The sequence below is a fragment of the Piliocolobus tephrosceles genome, chromosome 1, assembly GCF_002776525.5.
Source record: "Piliocolobus tephrosceles isolate RC106 chromosome 1, ASM277652v3, whole genome shotgun sequence".
Lineage (NCBI taxonomy): Eukaryota > Metazoa > Chordata > Mammalia > Primates > Cercopithecidae > Piliocolobus > Piliocolobus tephrosceles.
In genome coordinates, this window is record NC_045434.1 from 88322220 (window position 1) to 88341794 (window position 19575).

A 19575-nucleotide genomic window follows, 5' to 3' on the forward strand; every position below is an offset into this window, starting at 1 on the left:
GCAAAGTCAGATATTTATTTTTGTTTTGTTTTTCCTGTTTTGAGACAGGGTCTTGCTCTGTGGCCCAGGCTGAAGCACAGTGGTGTGATCATAGCTCACTGCAGCTTCAAACTCCAGGGCTTAAGTGATCCTCTTACCTAAACCTCCTGAGTAGCTGGGACTATAGGTTCACGCAGGGCTAAGTTTTCATTTTTTTGTAGAGACTGGGTCTCACTTTGTTGCCCTGGCTTGTCTTGAACTCCTGGCCTCAAGTAATCCTCCCACTTTGGCCTCCCAAACCACTGGGAATACAGGCAGTGAAACACCATGCCCAGTTGCAGAGTCAGTTTGAATGTAAATTCCACAATTTATTGCTCAAATGATCATTTAACTTTGACTCCTATAAACAGAATGATATCTGCCTTGCAGGATTAAACAATGGAAAGTACAAAATGTTTTGAAAATTATACAAACATAAAATATGGAGGCAAAAGTGATGAAATGGCTGACAGCAAGTTTATAGGCACAGTGGTTACAGCCAAAATCCCAAATTCAAGTGGGCAGCTTTGTCTCAATATCAATACTAGATATTTTATATTTTGGAAGAGTACTGTGTGCATTTGGGGGTTGGGAGAATTAGGGAGAAGATCTTAATGAAATAGCTTAAGCTATGTTTTCCTACTATTAAAACAGGTCTTTGGTCTTCCAGTTTATTTCCTTTTATAACAATAGTAAATAGTTATTTGGGGTTAATATGCTTGGATATAATAAAAAACAAAAGTTTAAAAATTTTTTTTTAACAGCTTATGTTTAAAGAAAAAAAACCTGACAAACAAGCCCATCTGATACAGTTGCCCTATTCACAATTGCAGTAACTAATGGGAGACTTATTGTTCATTTCGCACAATCAGGAAACTAAAAGGTAAGACCAGGTAGTAACTTAAATTAGACTTTTAATTTTTTTTTTTTTTTTTTTGAGATGGAGTCTCGCTCTGTCGCCCAGGCTGGAGTGTAGTGGCCGGATCTCAGTTCACTGCAAGCTCCGCCTCCCGGGTTTACGCCATTCTCCTGCCTCAGCCTCCTGAGTAGCTGGGACTACAGGCGCCCGCCACCTCACCCGGCTAGTTTTTTTGTATTTTTTAGTAGAGACGGGGTTTCACTGTGTTAGCCAGGATGGTCTCGATCTCCTGACCTCGTGATCCGCCCGTCTCGACCTCCCAAAGTGCTGGGATTACAGGCTTGAGCCACCGTGCCCGGCCTAATTTTTTTTTTTTTTTTAAGACAAGGTCTTGCTCTTTGCTCAGCCTGCTATTAATATTTTAATTATAATAAAATGTTTTAGGATTGAATCACTTTTTAACGAGAGCAATTTTCTTCATTCATAGCCAATAATGGATAAGTTGGACACTGATTGACTGACTAATTTTAAAAACTTTTTTTGGCCGGGTGTGGTGGCTCACACCTGTAATCCCAGCACTTTGGGAGGCTGAGGCGGGTGGATCACCTGAGGTCAGGAGTTCAACACCAGCCTGGTTAACGTGGTGAAACCCCATTTCTACTAAAAATACAAAAAATTAGCCGGGCGTGGTGGTGCATGTCTGCATTCCCAGCTGCTCAGGAGGCTGATATAGGAGAATCACTTGAATGCGGGAGGTAGAAGTTGCAGTGAGCCAAGATAGTGCCACTGCACTCCAGCTTGGGCAAGAAGTGCGAAACTCTGTCTCAAAAAAAAAAACAAAAAAACTTTTTGATTAGTGTAGTGAATTTTTTACCAGCTTAAAAAAAGTTTTTTTCTAATCTTTTAATTAGAATCTAATCTCCTATTGCTAATAAAGATGAACTATACCTGATGGAGGATCATCAGCAGCTTGAAAAAGCATAGCATTAACATACTTTATAATTAAAAATACACATGAATTTCATACGTATAATTCCCATACATATAGTGGATAATAGTGGATTGTTTGAAAAAAGATAACTGACAAGTACCAGGAGAATCTTAGCAGCACTGTTCATAATGAACTCTTGAATGTGCACTAACCCATAGAATGAATAGTAGTATATTCACATAATGAAATATTAATCACAATGAACTGTATTAAATTAAATTATATGCAACATGGATAAATCTCACAAACATTATACTGATAAAAGAATACACTAAAATATTAACCCAATAAAACAGAGTTTAAAAACAGGTAAAACTAAAATATATTGTTTAGGGATATACATACATGTCAAAACTACAGGGAGGTGGGCAGCATGTGATTAGGGCAGGCATAAGAGAAGCCTTCCAGGTTGCTGATATTGTTCTATTGGTGATTACATGACTGTTGGCTTTCAAACTACTTGTTAAACTTTACATTGTACTTTATACAATTTTCTGGATACACTGTATTTCACAATTTTAGAAAAGTTAAACAATAAAGCATGTAACTGGATGTTCAGCTCTGATAATTAAGTTTTAAAACACTGGAATTCATTAAAAGGAGATGGGATGCTTTCAAATATCTACGGTTATTCCAGTTGCAAATTACTGAAATTATTACAAACATCCAGTTGATGTTCTTTTTTCCTAGAACCTGTCTCTTTACAGACTGCTCACTCTTATTCCAGTTAAGAGTTATTACCTCCCGGCTGGGTGTGCTGGCTCACACCTGTAATCCCAGCACTTTGGGAGTCCGAGGTGGTTGTATCACCTGAGGTCAGGAATTTGAGACCAGCCTGGCCAACCTGGTGAAACCCTGTCTCTACAAAAATACAAAAATGAGCCTGGGGTGGTGGCAGGTGCATATAATACCAGCTACTTGGGAGGCTGAGGAAGCAGAATCACTTGAACCCGGGAGATGGCGGTTGCAGTGAGCCGAGATCACACCACTGCATTGAGACTCCGTCTCAAACAAACAAACAAACAAACAAAAAAGAGTTATCACCTCCTCTAAGTCTTTCCCAACATCTCTTCTCCTTCCTTCTCCTTCCCTCTCCTTCCCTCTTCTCCTTCCTTCTCCTTCCCTCTTCTCCTTCCTTCTCCTTCCCTCTCCTACTGCTCCTTCCCAGCATCCATCTGATTTACATGCTTTTCCTCTGTGTTTCCTTCCTACTGAGAACACAGTTACACACATATCACGTTGTTCTGAAATGGTCTGCTGACTTTCTGGCTTCTACTCCCAATATCTCCAACCATCCCTACGCCACTAAATCATAAATTGACCTCAAAAGCAGGGACAATTGTTTTTGTTCTCTCTTTCTATGACACATGAAGCATTCAATAAAATTTTTGGTGATTAAACAAATAAGTGAAAATGTATTTCCATATTTCCAAAGGATAATACTTTCGCCAGTTTTTACTACAGTGACATGAGAAATATGATGAAAAGCTTTTCTTTCACAGTAAGTAGTAAGTATTCAATAAATGGCATTACTAGGAGAAAGTTTTCCAAGAAAGAGAGGACAGTTGGAAAACATTACCCACAAATTGAATAGATGAGAAATGAAAAGATCACTAGGAGTCAAAAGCATTAATAGGCTCACTCCCCTTATAGGTAACTTAATAAAAGATTCTAATAAATGAAAAATTTTACACATTAGCAAGTCAATTAAAACACTGTTCATGAGTTAATAATCTATATCAAAACTCTTACCAAAGGCAATAATAACAAATAAGCAGATTCCTGATTTCAACAGGAGATAAACCTATTTTATTTTGGTCAGGCTCATGCTCAGTGTTTACTTTCTCAGTTGAGGTCAGTGTTATTGAACTGAGATAGTATCTAATTTTAACTGTGCTTGAAAGGTTACACTCTTCAAATTATATTTAAATTTATTGATTGTTTTTCATAAGACAATGATGCTTAATATTTAATTTAATTAATATTTTTTGAGGCTGTCTTACTCTATCACCCAGGCTAGAGTACAGTAGTGTGATCTTGGCATATTGCAGCCTCCACCTCTTAGGTTCAAGAGATTCTCCCATCAGCACAGCTGGGATTACAGGTGCATGCCACCATGCCCGGCTAATGCTTTTTTTTTTAATTTGGTAGAGATGGGATTTTGCCATGTTGGCCAGGCTGGTCTCAAACTCCTGGCCTCAAGTGATCTGCCCGCCTCAAACCTCCCAAAGTGCTGGGATTATAGATGTGTGCCACTGCATCCGGCCAGATGCTTAATATTTTAAAACTGGTCTGTGGTAGCTATCCCTCAGAATAATTTTATTTTTTTCTTTTAAGACAGGGTCTCACTCTGTCATCCAGGTAGGAGTACAGTGGCACAATCATAGGCTCACTCCAGCCTTTAACTCCTGGGCTCAAGCAATCCTCTCACCTCAGCCTCCCAAGTAGCTGAAACTACAGGTGTGTGACACCATGCCAGGCTAATTTTTATATTTTTTGCAGAGATGAGGTCTCACTATGTTGCTCAGGTTGGTCTGGAATTCCTGGCCTCAGGCAATCCTTCTGTCTCCCAAAGTGCTGGGATTACAGACAGAAGCCACTGTGCCTGCTTGAAAGAGACATAGTTTCTAAAAAAAAAAATGATAATATTGGATTCTAAACAGAGGATCTTAGGGAACTCTCCAGTAAAAGTTTGGGAGTTTGGGACACAAAATTTAACATTTAGGATTTTTTCTTTTTTTTGACTTGTCATAAACCTCACGTAAAATAAGCCATTATATACACATTAAAACATATACTCACAAAGAACATAAAAATGTCATTAAGTCCTAATTTGGACACAAAAATTAAATGGGCTTTGCTGTTTTCATTAGGCTGATTCTCTTTTCCCTAAAGGAAAGAGTCTAAAAGTCTCTACCTGGTAACAAAATCTATAATCTGGTCCAAATCAAATTTACTGATTTTGAATCCCATTGTTCTCCACCTACTTCAGTCACACTGGCCTACTCAGTTATCTCCCAAACTCATCAAGCTCATGATACCTTTGCTCACTCAGGTTCCCTCATCCAGAACGTGTTTCCTTTTCTCCATTCATGTTAATCCTCCCATTTTTAAAGGCGGGGCTTGTTTTACTGCCTTTTTCTATTCTTCCCCGGAAGACTCTGTCCCATGATGGTTTCTCCTCTCTCTAACTCCCTTGGCTCATTCTAACATGCAAAAAACTTGCTTTTCATTGTTGTTTACTTAAAAAAAAAAAATCTTTTGCATTGTGAAATATAATGCACACACAGAAGAATAAACAAAACAAAACTAAAAAGCTTAATTATTCCAAAGTGAAGATCTATGGCCCAGGTGTAGTGGCTCATGCTTGTAATCCTAGCACTTTGGGAGGCCAAGGCGGGTGGATCACTTGGGATCAGGAGTTCGAGACTAGCCTGGCTAACATGGTGAAAACCTGTCCCTACTAAGAATACAAAAATTAGCCAGGAGGGACAGAGCAAGACTCCGTATCAAAAACAAACAAACAAACAAATAAATAAAAAAGGCTGGGAACAGTGGCTTATGCCTGTAAACCCAGCACTTTGGGAGGCCACACCTATAATTCCAGCCCTTTGGGAGGCCAAGGTGGACGGGTCACCTGAGAGGTCAGGAGTTCAAGACAGTCTGACCAATGTGGTGAAACCCCATCTCTACTAAAAATACAAAAACAAGTAAGGCATGTTGGTGGGCGCCTGTAATCCCAGCTACTCAGGAAATTGAGACAGGAGAATTGCTTGAACCCGGAAGGCAGAGGTTGCAGTGAGCTGAGATTGTGCCACTGCACTCCAACCTGGGCAGCAGAGCGAGACCCTGTCTCAAAAACAAAAACAAAACTAATAAACTTCCTCTAGGTCCAGAAACAGAAAATTGTTACTATCTAGAAATCCTCTTCATTTTCCTTCCTAATTACTAACACCCTTTTCCTTCCCCTATCCCTTACAAAAAGATAACCACTATTCTAAAAACTATAGTAATTCCTGGCTTGATTTTTTTTATAATTATACCACCTAAATATGCAACCTCAAATACAATAGTTTTTTGAATGTCATATAAATGGAATCATACAGTATGTATATTTTTGTGTTTGGTTTTCTTTATTGAACACGAGAAATACACATGTTGTATAATAATGTTCATTTTCACTCTGTATAGAAAACATATTTATACTCAACAAATGGATGATTCTTTTTTTTTTGATGATTCATTTTTATCCATTCTGCTGTTGATGGACCTTCAGGTTACTTAACTTTTAAAAAGTATGCATCTTTTTGTCTCTTCAGCTAGAATGCAAGTTTCTCGAAGGCAGGCACCATATACTACACTATTTTATATTTACCTTAGTATTAATATTTAGCATAATGTTAAGCACATAATGGGTGTCCTCAATCACACAAAATATTGATTAATCTATTGATAGTTTGCAAGATAAGAAAAAAATAAGTACAGTTGGAGATCAATTTAATATTTTTAGAGATAGTTATGTAACTGGCCTTTTGTAACTACTATTACTTAGATAAAAGGTTTGACCTATTCATTCACACCTAAGGATTTACTGTCTTTTATTCTTCCTGAGCCAAATGAAAGCTAAATATTTGTTAACTATCCTCAAAAATAAAATTAGAGCAATTCAAAAGGTGGTTAATATTTATTTACTTATTTTTTGAGGCCTCGCTCTGTTGTTCAGGCTGGAGTGCAGTGGCATAATCTCGATTTACTGAAGCCTCGACCTCCCAGGCTCAAGCAATCCTCTTGACTCAGCCTCCTGGGTAGCTAGGACTTCAGGCATGTGCCACCATGCCCAGCTAATTTTTTTGTTTTAAATTTCTTGTAGTGATGGGTTCTCACCATGTTGCCCAGGCTGGTCTTGAACTCCTGCGCCCAAGCAATCCTCTCACCTTGGCTTCCCCAGTGTTGGGATTACAGGCATTAGCCACTGTATCCAGCCATCTGCTCATTTTGTACAGTATCTCACCAATATATCAAGTACGGTCCATGGCCATAGCTCTCAATGAGCTGCTTTATTTTTTATTCTATTTCCTAAAATTTATATTAACCATTATAAACACATGAAGACAAGCTCAAAAGCAAAAATTCCAGTGCATAAGGCCAGCAGGAAATTAATCATTCTATTCAAAGCTAAAAAAACAAAATAGCTTTTAGTTCTATATCCTCTTTTTATACAGTCAGTGACTGTTTCCTAGGTAATGTGTAAACGTCTCAAAAGAGTATTTATACCACCTAATCTTCAGTCCTATTCTGACATTCTCTTGGAGAGCTAGTTTTGCCTTTTCGCTTATTTGCCTTTTATAAAACTGAAGCCTCATCAACTTCTCAGCAAACAGGAAAACATATTTCTGGGCAAGAATTTCTGATATACATACATCTTGGCCACGTACACAATAAGCATGTCTCTAATATTAGTTTTAACAATACACAGATTATAACTGGTCTTGTAAATTTTGTTCAAGTTGTTAATTTAACAAGAAAAAAAGTAAAAAGGAAAATAGTAAATAAATGAAAGGCAAAATCTAAACAACAATGGTATTCCCAAGTCGAAAAATTGATGTAGAAAAGAAGAGCTGTTACTACTTGTATGCAGCCAATTTACTTCTAGCTAAGGATAATTATCAAAGCCAAATTTAGTATTTTTAAAATCTAAAATAACATTCTAATTTTATGTTTTCAAAACTGAGGCCAGTAATAAATACACCTCTGTGTGTGTGTGTGTGTGTGTGTAGGGGGGTTATTTACTAAGGCTTTCCGGAAAGAAAGCAGATTGTTTAAAATGTTACCTTCGTAACTTCTTCATGAGGGAATAGTGTGATAAGAAAACACAGTAAAAAGTTACAAATGAAGGATGATGATGTATACTAGTAGTAGACAAGCCAGGAAAACTATTGGTTATATCACAAGACTCAGGATCTAAAGACTAACTGTACTAGAAAATAAATGTTCCATTAAATAAGGAGACATTTAGGGAAAAAAGGCAAAAGCTAAAATTATTTTTAAAAATTTTTAAAAATTAAAATAATCGTCTATTGTTTATGTGTGTGTGTGTGTAGTTATATATTATATATATATATATATATATATTTTTGTTTTGTTTTGTTTTGTTTTGTTTTGAGACAGGGTCATTCTGTTGTCCAGGCTGGAATGCAGTAGTGCAATCTTGGTTCATTGCAACCTCCGCCTTCCAGGTTCAAGCGATTCTCCTGCCTCAGCCTCCCGAGTAGCTGGGATTATAAGCACAAGCCGCCACACATGGCTAATTTTTATATTTTTGAGTAGAGACGGGGTTTCACCATGTTGGCCAGGCTAGTCTTGAACTCCTGGCCCCAAGTGATTCACTCACCTCGGCTCCCCAAAGTGCTGGGATTATAGGCGTGAGCCACCGTGCCCGATCCAATTGTTGATATTTGACTTATAAAGATGCACGAGGAAAAAAAAAATTATTTCTGCTATAAGAAACCTACCAATTGTTTATTTCTGTAAGGCAGCTAATCACACATGTTCCTTGTCTTTTCATTTAAAAGACTATTTCTCGGCCGGGCGCGGTGGCTCAAGCCTGTAATCCCAGCACTTTGGGAGGCCGAGACGGGCGGATCACGAGGTCAGGAGATCGAGACCATCCTGGCTAACACTGTGAAACCCCGTCTCTACTAAAAAATACAAAAAACTAGCCGGGCGAGGTGGCGGGCGCCTGTAGTCCCAGCTACTCCGGAGGCTGAGGCAGGAGAATGGCCTAAACCTGGGAGGCGGAGCTTGCAGTGAGCTGAGATCGGGCCACTGCACTCCAGCCTGGGCGACAGAGCGAGACTCCGTCTCAAAAAAAAAAAAAAAAAGACTATTTCTCCTCAAAGCTGAAGAAGACTTCGATGTGTGGGCCCTCTTTCTTACTTTAATAAGGGGTTATTACTTTGCCTTTAATCTGACTTGGGAAACTACAAGTACAAAACTTTACACTATATCCTCCTCTCCTATATCTTCTAAAATTTTGGAGTAATTTTGAATTAAATACACTTCACGTAATTATACTTCTGGATTTTTACCCTCCAAGTAACAGTCACTGTCCCAACTCCTCCATCTTTCAGATGGTTGGAGCACAATTCTAAGACCAATTTAGTATTAAATATATTCCATTAGATTACTTCCTAAAACATTCCAATATTTAATAGTCTTTGAGATAGCCTAGCAAACCTAATTGCATTACCTCTTTATCTTTTAGTCCTAGAAGCAATACTTCTTCCATAAGAGTAAGGCGGATATCCTTAGAGTCTCCAGAATCTTCATTGTCTGGACTTTTCTCCCAATTACTGTCTTCCTCACTTTCCATCTTCTTTTCAGAGTTCTTGCTTACTTCAGTGCGACGGGCCCGGTGAGTTAAAGTGGTCATTCTCACCTGTTTCTGGAGGGAGTGGTGAAAAAAAAATACATATGTATGCTTATGTAAATAAATCACATATTCATACATGCACACTAAACATGTATACAAATAGGAAATATTTACAGATTTAAATATAGAAAGAAAGGAAGGAGTAATGACCAGAAAAAATGGGTGGGTAATACAGTATCTTTTCCAAAGTACAATAGCTTGGACTTCACAGATGGCACTGACAAAAGATCAAATGAGTAATTCTAAAGTCCAGTATAAATGATCATCTTTCAAGCCTGGTGACTTCTTCTTTTCTTTTTCTTCTTCTTATTTTTTCTAGAGAGGGAGTCTCACTCTATTGCCCAGGTTCGAGTGCAGTGGTGCGATGTTGGCTCACTGCAACCTCTGCCTCCCAGGTTCAAGGGATTCTTGTGCCTCAGCCTCCTGAGTAGTGGGATTACAGGTGTGTGCCACCACACTTGTCTAATTTTTGTATTTTTAGTAGAGACAGGGTTTCACCATGTTGGCCAGGCTGTTCTCAAACTCCTGACCTCAAGTGATCTGCCTGCCTGGGCCTCCCAAAGTGCTAGGATTACAGGCATGAGCCACCGGGCCCAGCCAAGCCTGCTGATTTTTTCTGCATAATCTATAAAGAAGGAGTGAATGTCCACCATTGTCACTCCTCTTTCACAAAATGGATCCCAAGTTAAGTAAGATGGAACAACAAAAAATTGTGAGCATCCAGCCCCAAAATGCATATAATAATTTGTATCTAATTTGTATAAACATTCAATGGTACTACATCATAAAACATACACAAAAAAAAAAGAAAGTAAAAAAGAATATGAAAAACTAAATAGAAATACATGTTCTAGATTTCCTTCCCATACCTTAATAACTCATTTCATGTACTCACTTTGGAGATCACAAGTCTAGACAATAACATTCAGAAAATCATGTGTAGTAATTCCACAGTCAGTAAACTTAGCAGCTCTAGTCCTGGCTAGCCATATCTTGCAAATACACAAGGAGCTGCAAACAAAAATTACTGGCAAGAGAGTGTTGAAAGATTAACAAATTCGTTCTCAATTTTTTTTTTAAAAAAAATCAAAGAACATGTCTTTTATTCTATGTTTACAGTCAAAAGAAACTGCACTAAATCATTTGTGATAAAGTTTATAGTTAGCATACTTTATTTTATATAAACCTAGACAAATCAGTTTTTAAGATAATATACAAGTATTTAAAATCAACAATTATATAAAGGAGTATCTTTTTCAATATCAAAATAATGGTATTTAATAGCTGCTATGACTGGACTCGTTTCTACTCCTCTAGCAATATTTCCCATTACTCCCCATAAGTACTGTTGCCAAACTTTTTCTCAAAAACGTCTCATGCTTTCTTTCTGCTTCTGCTCTTCTGTACTTGCTGGGGTCCTCACTCTTTTCTCTTCCTCTCTACCTTCTACCCATTCTTTAAAGGCCTTGTGAAGGCCTTTAAGTGACTTCCTCTTTTCTATTACCTACATGTCTCATGGCCACTCCTTCAGCTGTACTTTCACAGAGCTTTATTTATACTCACTTCCTTTAAAGTATTTATTATAGTCTTTCTCTTGGTATAGCTGTTTCTCAACTGTAAACTTCTTGAGAACAGGGATATTGTCTTCTTGGGTTTTTATACTCTCCATAGCAACTAGCAGTGTCTTTAACGTTGTAATTGCTCGATAAACGTATATTGATTAAAATGAATACTCAGAAGTGCATATGAATATTTAAAATAGAAATACAAATGAAGTGAGCTACAAAAGTTTTTTGTACAAGGGTATAATTCAAATATTATTTGTTATGGGAGGTGGGAAGAGCGAAGGAGGAAGAGAACCATGAAATAAATGCTTAAGGGCACTAAGCCTATCTGGCACTGTGAATAGGGACTATTTCCTAAACCAATCCAAGAAACTTTAAACCTTAGCGGGGCGGGGGTGGGGGTGAGGGGGTGGGGCGGTTTCTTTGAGAAATTAGTTTCACCTGGACATTTACTAGTTAAAATTCCTACTTGAAAGAAAACAAATGGCCCAAATGAATAAAAACCTTTCCCTCCCCATAAAATAATAATTTTAAAAATTAGAGGTTTTTTTTGGGGGGTGGGGAAGGGACGTTAGGAAATGTAATTTTCTCGTTGCTTACCTGATGTTACTCCTGGGTTATGGCTGGACGCAGGCTGTAGCTTGTGCTGTATTTTAGGGGGCCACCTGTTCCCCCCACCCCACCCCCGTCCTAGTAGGTGAAAAACTTCCACGCAGAGAGCACAAACTTCCTGATCCTTCGATGCAGAAAAGGAATAACACATCAGCTTCCTCAGGATCACTAGGCAACCTACCTTGGTGTTTCTTCATTGGGCCAATCAGAAATCACCAAGGTTGAGTCCCGCCAATCGGAGCTCATGGTGGGAGGCTCTCCCCCAGCTATTCTGTTGCGATCCAGACAAACACCACCAAAAGGAGGCAGGTTTGCGTTCAACCTGACAGCTGGTCAATCCAATGAAGAAACCTTGGTGGAAGAGAGGAAAGAGGGCTGCGCTCCCCACCCCCATTAAACCAGCCAATCCAGGCGCTGAGTGAGCTAATATAGGCTGCCAATCTCGAAAGGTTTCTGTTGGTCAATTTCAGTGTAGCAGGTGTGTTGCTGTAGTAGCATATACTGGGACAATTAAGTGAGATGTGTTGGGATCCAAGCAATACAGCTAAGAATAAATAAATATTTTTACACTGGTTGTTTCTGGCAGTCAGTTTATCCTTGACTTGACTGTTCCAGAAAAACATGATCTGGGTCAGTTTGTGTACGTTTATATGGTTAACCTTAAACAGGATGAATACATTTCTCCATCGCACACCTACCAGCATTCCCTATAGCGTTTATTACTGACAAACCCATGGATAGTGTATGTTTTTGGAATATGGCTGCTGAAACTACAAGAAGCAAAGAGACCAAGTTTTAAGTCTTCCTTTTTCTAAAGCAAAGAAAGCAGGCAAGGCTGGAACTAGCTCCCAGGTTTCTCATTAAAAGCACAGCATTTTTCATACTACCACTCAAAAATTCTAGAAAGTGTGCTCAACTCTTGCAAAAGTAATAGCTACCAAAATCATCTAAAAATTAGTATTCCCTATCCCCCCATCCTTCTACCAGCCTTTCAAATGAATGCAGCCATATTTCCTGCTACTTAAATAAAAATAAGAAGCGATGAAACGGCCTACGTACTGAACAATATTTTATTTATGCTGCAAAAAATGCCATACTTTAAAAATCAGTCTTTTTGTACTGTAAAAAAAAGTATAGTAAAGGTAAAGCACCAATTTTTAAATTGTACATTGCATATTAAAATATTAATACATTATATCAAAATATTGAAGAACATTGTTTTAATAGCACAATGACAAAAGAGCCAGTTAAATGGTATAATTTTAACATAAGTAAAAAGTGAATCCATACCAAATTTTAATACCAAAGTAAACATTACTGTTTAGAAAAATGACCTTAGAGGGCCTTAACAGTATATATTTAATGGAAATATTAAGTAGATAATGAACAAAATCAATTTTCAAATTTTACTTATTACAGAATCAATTATGACATTTGTAGTTTTGCTTTTATTAGAAAGTTCTATTGGATTTATCTCAAGATTAAGGACCACAATATGACGGCCAGCCAAGAACTTAATTTTAGTGTACAAACTGCTTTAAACTACATATACATCTTCAGAGTTAGGGAAATATAATATAGGGTCCTTCAGTTTAAATGTTGAGAAGAACTCCACAATCCTGCAGAAGAAAAATAATTTTTATATATGTTCCTTTGGTTCACTAAACTTTCTCCTTTTTGGCACTGACTCTTGACTAGAAAAATCAAAGTGATGGAGGACCTGTCAAAAGAAAACAACTACTAAGAATAGATACTTTCCTGTTTAAATGTCTTTAATTGTAGATTTTTTCATGTATCTGAGATTTCTCTCCTTTTTTAAAAAAATTATGCCTAGCATACCTAGCATAACTATATCTGGGTTTCTTAAAAATAGAGTAAAATTTATTATTAACATCTTCCAATGGCTGCTGAAAGTATGTACTTGCAAAATGTATAATCTTCAGTAGGGTTGCTGTAGTAGTGAGAAGATAGATTTAACATTGTGTCCTCAAAATAGCCAAATATTTCAGAGGAATAAGAAGGGAGAAAGATTTAAAAATGAACTACAAATAGAAAAACATTCTACCTTGGAATCATGTAAGATTTAAATCATGTCTTGCTTTTGTACTCTTGGGATGTTAACATTTGAGTTTTAACAGTAGTCTTAAGTTTTCAGTTGTCTAATTCTAACCTACTAATAATACTAAAATATCTGGTTGGAAAAATATGCATAATTATCTCAGAAATGGCCAATACATTATCTGATTTCGTAAAATAAGGTTCTAAATATGAAACAACTATAGGGTTTAAGTCAGGAAAAGATTTTTTTCTCCAGAGGTACTAGGAGGAGACCCTATATTTTTAGGGAACACATGTATTTAGTAACTTATCCTCCTCCTACTTCAGTTTTGGTCTCTAGAAAGCTCAGATCAAATTTGTGGCCCAATTTCAGTTCTATATAAACAAAATTGCCTTAATATTCTTGTATTGTCACTTTCTCATTCTACTTATATATTTCCTGGCACTGATTTTTTTTTTTTTTTAAGACGGAGTCTTGGTCTGTCACCAGGCTGGAGTGCAGTGGTGCAATCTTGGCTCACTGCAACCTCCGCCTCCCAGGTTCAAGCGATTCTCCTGCCTCAACCTCCCGAGTAGCTGGGACTACAGGCATGGCCACCACGCCCCGCTAATTTTTTTTTTTTGTATTTTTAGTAGACATGGGATTTCACCATGTTGGCCGGGATGGTCTTGATCTCTTGACCTCGTGATCCACCTTCCTCAGCCTCCCAAAGTGCTGGGATTACAGACTTGAGCCACTGCGCCCAGCGATTTTTATTTTATATTATAAATTCCTCCGATTACTTTAAATCATTCATAGAATGAGACAGGAGATGTTTACATGGAAAAAACTAATAAACCAACATAGGGCATCTTATTTCAAAATCACCTCGATTTTTACAACAAAATATATTTAAACAAAATTTGAATATCAGAGCTCTCAGGTACATTGAGAGAGATCAAATTCATCATTTTAAATTTAATCTGTAGTAATGATATTCTGATACTTGCCATTGTATTCAAACTATACATTATCATAAGACTTACTGTTCTCCCAGATTCATGTTGACTTCTCTTCCGATTTTCTTTGGAAGATTTCACTGGTTGATTTCCATTTGCCTCCACAAAGATAGAATAATTACTAATTGGTTATTTCTCAAAGAACAGCCAACACTTGATTTTTCAATCTTATGCAACAATATGCGATATTTATGTATTTATTTATTTAGTTTTTAGGGACAGGGTATCCCTCTGTCACCCAGGCTGGAATGCAGTGGCACCATCATGGCTCACTGCAGCCTGAAACTTCTGGCCTCAAGCGATCCTCCTGCCTCAGCCTGCCAAAGTGCTGGGATTACAGGAATGAGCCACAGTGCCCAACTGGATATATAATTTTTTTAAAAAAACAGCTTTATTGAGATATAATTTAGATACTATATGATTCACCCATTTATAAGAGTACAATTCAATGATTTTCAGTACATTCAGAGTTGTACAACCATCACCACAATCAATTTTAGATCACTTTCATCACCCTAAAGACAAACTCCATATCCCTTAGCTATCACTCTCTTATTCTGCCATCCTCCCACCAGCCTTAAGACTGTCTCAATAGCTTTCCCTGTTCTGACTTTCAAATGAATGGAATAATATGTGGACTTTTGTGAGTAACTTCCTTTAATTAGCATGTTTTCAAGGTTCATCTAAGTTGTAGCATGTATTGGCACTTCATTTTTTTTTATGGCTGATATTCAATTGTATGAATATACCACATTTTTTTATCCATTCATCTGTTGATGTACATTTAGGTTTTTCCCATCTTTTGGCTATTGTCAATAATGCTGTATATATAGTTATTAAAATGAATATTAGAAAATGACTAATGATTAGGTGTCATATAACTATTCTCTAAAAGGACAGACTTCTTTTCTGATGCTTGAAATGACTTTTCCAATGATAATTCCTTAGTATATATAATAATGAACATTTTCATTTCTTGCCCTTTTCTAACCACAATTCAGTAATAATTCTCAAAATCAGGAGTACACTGGCTCAGAGTTCATATCCCAAAACATGTGCAATTTCAGAAATAAATTTATGTCCCCAAAGCATCTTAATGTTACATTACAAGGAGATCTTGCTTAATAATTTTTAAGACACTGGTCTCTATCCCTATATCCTAGTAAAGGTTATTCATTCCACATATAAACTGGATAGGATGAATGTTTTGCTTCTAGAAGTAGTAAATCTTGACTTTCCTTTATCTCTTGCTTTCATGAGCGTACTCATTTGAATGCTGCCTTCTGCCAGTTCTAACTTCCCATTGAGAATAGGGGTGGAGGAAGACACTTAAAAATGGCACTATAATGAGTAGTGTTCTGATAAATGTTTCATAACCAGCTCTAGGAGACAAACAAACCCTGAGGCATTTGCTGATTTCTGTGCTGTGAATGCTACCAACATGTCCAATTTAAGCTACCAACATGATATCTCTGAGTGAGGAGTTGGGAAGAAATGTTCTAGCACACCACTAACACAGTGAGCTATTTATTTCCTAAACTTTGGATATTTTATGTGTTTTACAGAATGCTTTTTCTTCACCCCAATGAACCTTTGAGAGTAATTTAAAGGTCTAAAATCAAATATGAATTTTGATTTAGTATAATTCATACCAAAAGCTAAAATAAAGCAGTGATTTTTTTCCCTTAAGAATATGAGATTCATTTTATGCAAGGTATATACAAAATATTGTTTTGCAATGTCTTATTAACAAGAAACTCAATTTATAAGATTGAGCATGGTGCTCACTTCAGCAACACATATACTAAAATTAGAATGATATAGAGAAGATTAGCCTGTCCCTTGCACAAGGATGACATGCAAATTCATGAAGCATTCCATATTTTTCAGAGTGAACAGAGAACCTACAGAACGGGAGAAAATTTCCACAATCTATCCATCTGACAAATGCCTAATATCCAGAATCTACAAGGAACTTAAACAAATTTACAGGAAAAAAACAAACAGCCCCATTAAAAAGTGGGTAAAGGGCATGAACAGACACTTCTCAAAAGAAGACATTTATGTGGCCAACAAACATATGAAAAACACTCAACATCACTGATCATTAGAGAAATACAAATCAAAACCACAATGAGATACCATCTTATGCCAGTCAGAATGGTGATTATTAAAAAGTTAAGAAACAACAGATGCTGGCAAGGCTACAGAGAAATAGGAACACTTTTATGCTGTTGGTTGCAATGTAAATTAGTTCAACCATTGTGGAAGACAGTGTGGTGATTCTTCAAAGACCTGGAACCAGAAATACCATTTGACCCAGTAATCCCTTTACTAGGTATATACCAAGAGGAATATAAATCATTCTATTACAAAGACACATGCACCTGTATGCTCATTGCACCACTATTCACAATAGCAAAAACAGACTCAACCCACATGCCCATCAGTGATAGACTGGATAAAGAAAATACGCAGCCATAACAAGAAATGAAATCATGTCCTTTGCAGGGTCATGGATGGAGCTGGAAGTCATTATCCTCAGCAAACTAACACAAGAACAGAAAACCAAACACCACATGTTCTCGCTTATAAATGGTAGCTAACGCCGGGTGCGGTGGCTCAAGCCTGTAATCCCAGCACTTTGGGAGGCCGAGACAGGCGGATCACGAGGTCAGGAGATCAAGACCATCCTGGCTAACACGGTGAAACCTCGTCTCTACTAAAAAATACAAAAATCTAGCCGGGCGAGGTGGTGGGCGCTTGTAGTCCCAGCTACTCGGGAGGCTGAGGCAGGAGAATGACGTAAACCCGGGAGGCGGAGCTTGCAGTGAGCTGAGATCTAGCCACTGCACTCCAGCCTGGGGCGTCAGAGCGAGACTGCATCTCAAAAATAAATAAATAAATAAATAAATAAATAAATAAATAAATAAATAAATGGTATCTAAACCATGAGAACACATAGACACAAAGAGGGGGAAAATACACACTGGGGCCTGTCGGGGGTTGGGGGGAGGGAGAGCATTAGAATAAATAGCTAATGCGTGTGGGGCTTAATACCTAGGTAATAGATTGATAGGTGCAGCAAACCACTATGGCACACGTTTACCTATGTAACAAACCTGCACGTCCTGCACATGTATCTTAGAACTTAAATGAAATTTAAAAAGGAAAAAAAAAATCAAGCATGGGAACATTCTGGCATTCTAGGAAATTTCTCTGGAAGTCTGGATGATAGTATCATTTCTTCACAAAACCTTTCCTGGGTCCCTCTCTTTAATATACCTTCAGTAAAATTAACCATTCCTTTCTTTGTGCCTACGTAGCCTGTTCAGACTTCTATAACGGCTCTATATCATTGCTTGTTTATTTCCAGTTACTAAACTTTAGCTAAGACCAAGAAGTATGTGTTATTCAGGTTATATCCTAAGCACCTAGTAAAATACCTGACACGTAATAGGTACTTAGTAAATATTGGTCTAATAAATGAATATTAAAATAAACTCACATATGGGGGAGTTACAAGGTTAGAATGGAAAACAAACCTAAAGAGATATTTACCATTTTATTCTGAAAGACTTTTCCACTTCTTGTTTTGCTTTCAGACATATCAAGTTCAGATGTTTTGTTGACTAACTGTTCAACCTAAAAAAGAATTACAAAAAATATAACTTAGTATAATAAAACCTTTTCTTTTCTTTTTTTTTTTTTTTTTTTTTTGAAACGGAGTCTCGCTCTGTCACCCAGGCTGGAGTGCAGTGGCGCGATCTCGGCTCACTGCAAGCTCCGCCTCCCGGGTTTACGCCATTCTCCTGCCTCAGCCTCCCGAGTAGCTGGGACTACAGGCGCCCGCCATCTCTCCCGGCTAGTTTTTTTTTTTGTATTTTTTAGTAAAGACGGGGTTTCACCGTGTAGACCAGGATGGTCTCGATCTCCTGACCTCGTGATCCACCCGTCTCGGCCTCCCAAAGTGCTGGGATTACAGGCTTGAGCCACCGCCCCCAGCCAATAGAACCTTTTCATAACACAATAAATGGAGTCCAAAAATTTAACCACATAAAATTTAGGGTCTTGTTAAGTTAAAACCAATAATTTTGAGTTGGTTCATACTGTACAAAAAGCACAAAAGTAAAGATAGTGAAACTGACACTTTACATAATTGGCCAACCACTGAACAGAGAAAGTACCAAATAATCACCAGGCATCACCCTTCCAGAAGACCAGAAATTTAGTCTACTCATTTGAGAAATGGGCTGGGCAGAGGAAGGTAGACAATCAATCATCAATCATGTTATTTCTAAGTTCATATAACCTACATCTCTTATTTCAGGATTTTACTGTATTTGAAAAGGAAAATAAAACATGTATGCTCCAAGACAACACAAATGTATTATATATTCCATTTATAAATATGAAGCAGGGCGGAATAAATAACTGCATAAGATTCTATCTAGCTCTGAAATTCTCAGATTCTACCAATAGTATTTAGGTTTATTACTAAACAAATTCACCAGTAATATACCCAAAATTCATCAACATATAATTGCCAGATTTAGTTGTTAGTTAATAATAAGCATTCTAAATATTGAATTTAATATAAAAGACCTGGAATAAGAAAATCTGAAAAATAAAAAAATAGCATATAAGCAACTGTCCTTTGAACAAAACAGAAGTGAGATGAAACTATCAAGTTTATACCTGAGAATGAGAAATGGAAAGATCTGGACTTTCTTTAGACCTCATAATTTCATCTTCCTCACAAACTAAACTTGGTTCTGTTAAAAAAAAAAAATAAGAAGAAGAAAGAAAGAAAAAAGAAAAAAAAATTAAACGGGTATAAAATTGAGTTGGAAGTGAGTTAATGTACATTTTCATTAACTTCTTACCTCCAAGTTCAGAAGATGCAGGGTTTTTTTCCTGTTCTTCCATTTTAGTTTCCATGTCCAAATCATCCTATATAATTATGTGAAGAAAAAAATGGACACATTTCAAGAAGGAATTAAAACAAGTGAGCAGAAAGCATTTATGAACAAATTTGTTT

At 37.2% G+C, this 19575-nt stretch overlaps 2 protein-coding genes and 1 non-coding gene across 12 annotated transcripts in view; 1 reads left to right on the plus strand and 2 right to left on the minus strand.

Moving 5' to 3' along the window:
- GOLPH3L (golgi phosphoprotein 3 like) overlaps nt 1-11796 on the minus strand; it is a 53424-nt gene extending 41628 nt beyond the window's left edge. The window contains exons 1-2 of one of the 4 annotated variants that reach the window (XM_023213636.1): nt 11659-11796; nt 9118-9312 (exon numbers count right to left, since the gene is read on the minus strand). In XM_023213636.1, coding sequence (XP_023069404.1) covers nt 9118-9300 — 183 coding nt within the window. In that variant the 5' untranslated portion in view covers nt 9301-9312; nt 11659-11796. The other 3 variants (XM_023213635.1, XM_023213634.3, XM_023213633.2) reach the window with 3 other exon arrangements.
- The window catches only part of HORMAD1 (HORMA domain containing 1), a 48334-nt gene continuing 40451 nt past the window's right edge, over nt 11693-19575 (minus strand). For 4 of the 7 annotated variants that reach the window (XM_023213623.1, XM_023213624.1, XM_023213625.3 and 1 more), the window contains 4 exons: nt 19421-19487; nt 19233-19309; nt 18096-18179; nt 14165-14633 (listed from right to left, as the gene is read on the minus strand). In XM_023213623.1, coding sequence (XP_023069391.1) covers nt 14412-14633; nt 18096-18179; nt 19233-19309; nt 19421-19487 — 450 coding nt within the window. In that variant the 3' untranslated portion in view covers nt 14165-14411. Of the gene's footprint in view, nt 11829-12535; nt 13198-14164; nt 14634-18095; nt 18180-19232; nt 19310-19420; nt 19488-19575 lie in introns of those variants that run through there. The other 3 variants (XM_023213628.1, XM_023213626.1, XM_023213627.1) reach the window with 3 other exon arrangements.
- Nucleotides 16315-16421, plus strand: LOC111544027. Its single transcript, XR_002732009.1, has one exon. It is a non-coding gene; the product is annotated as a U6 spliceosomal RNA (small nuclear RNA).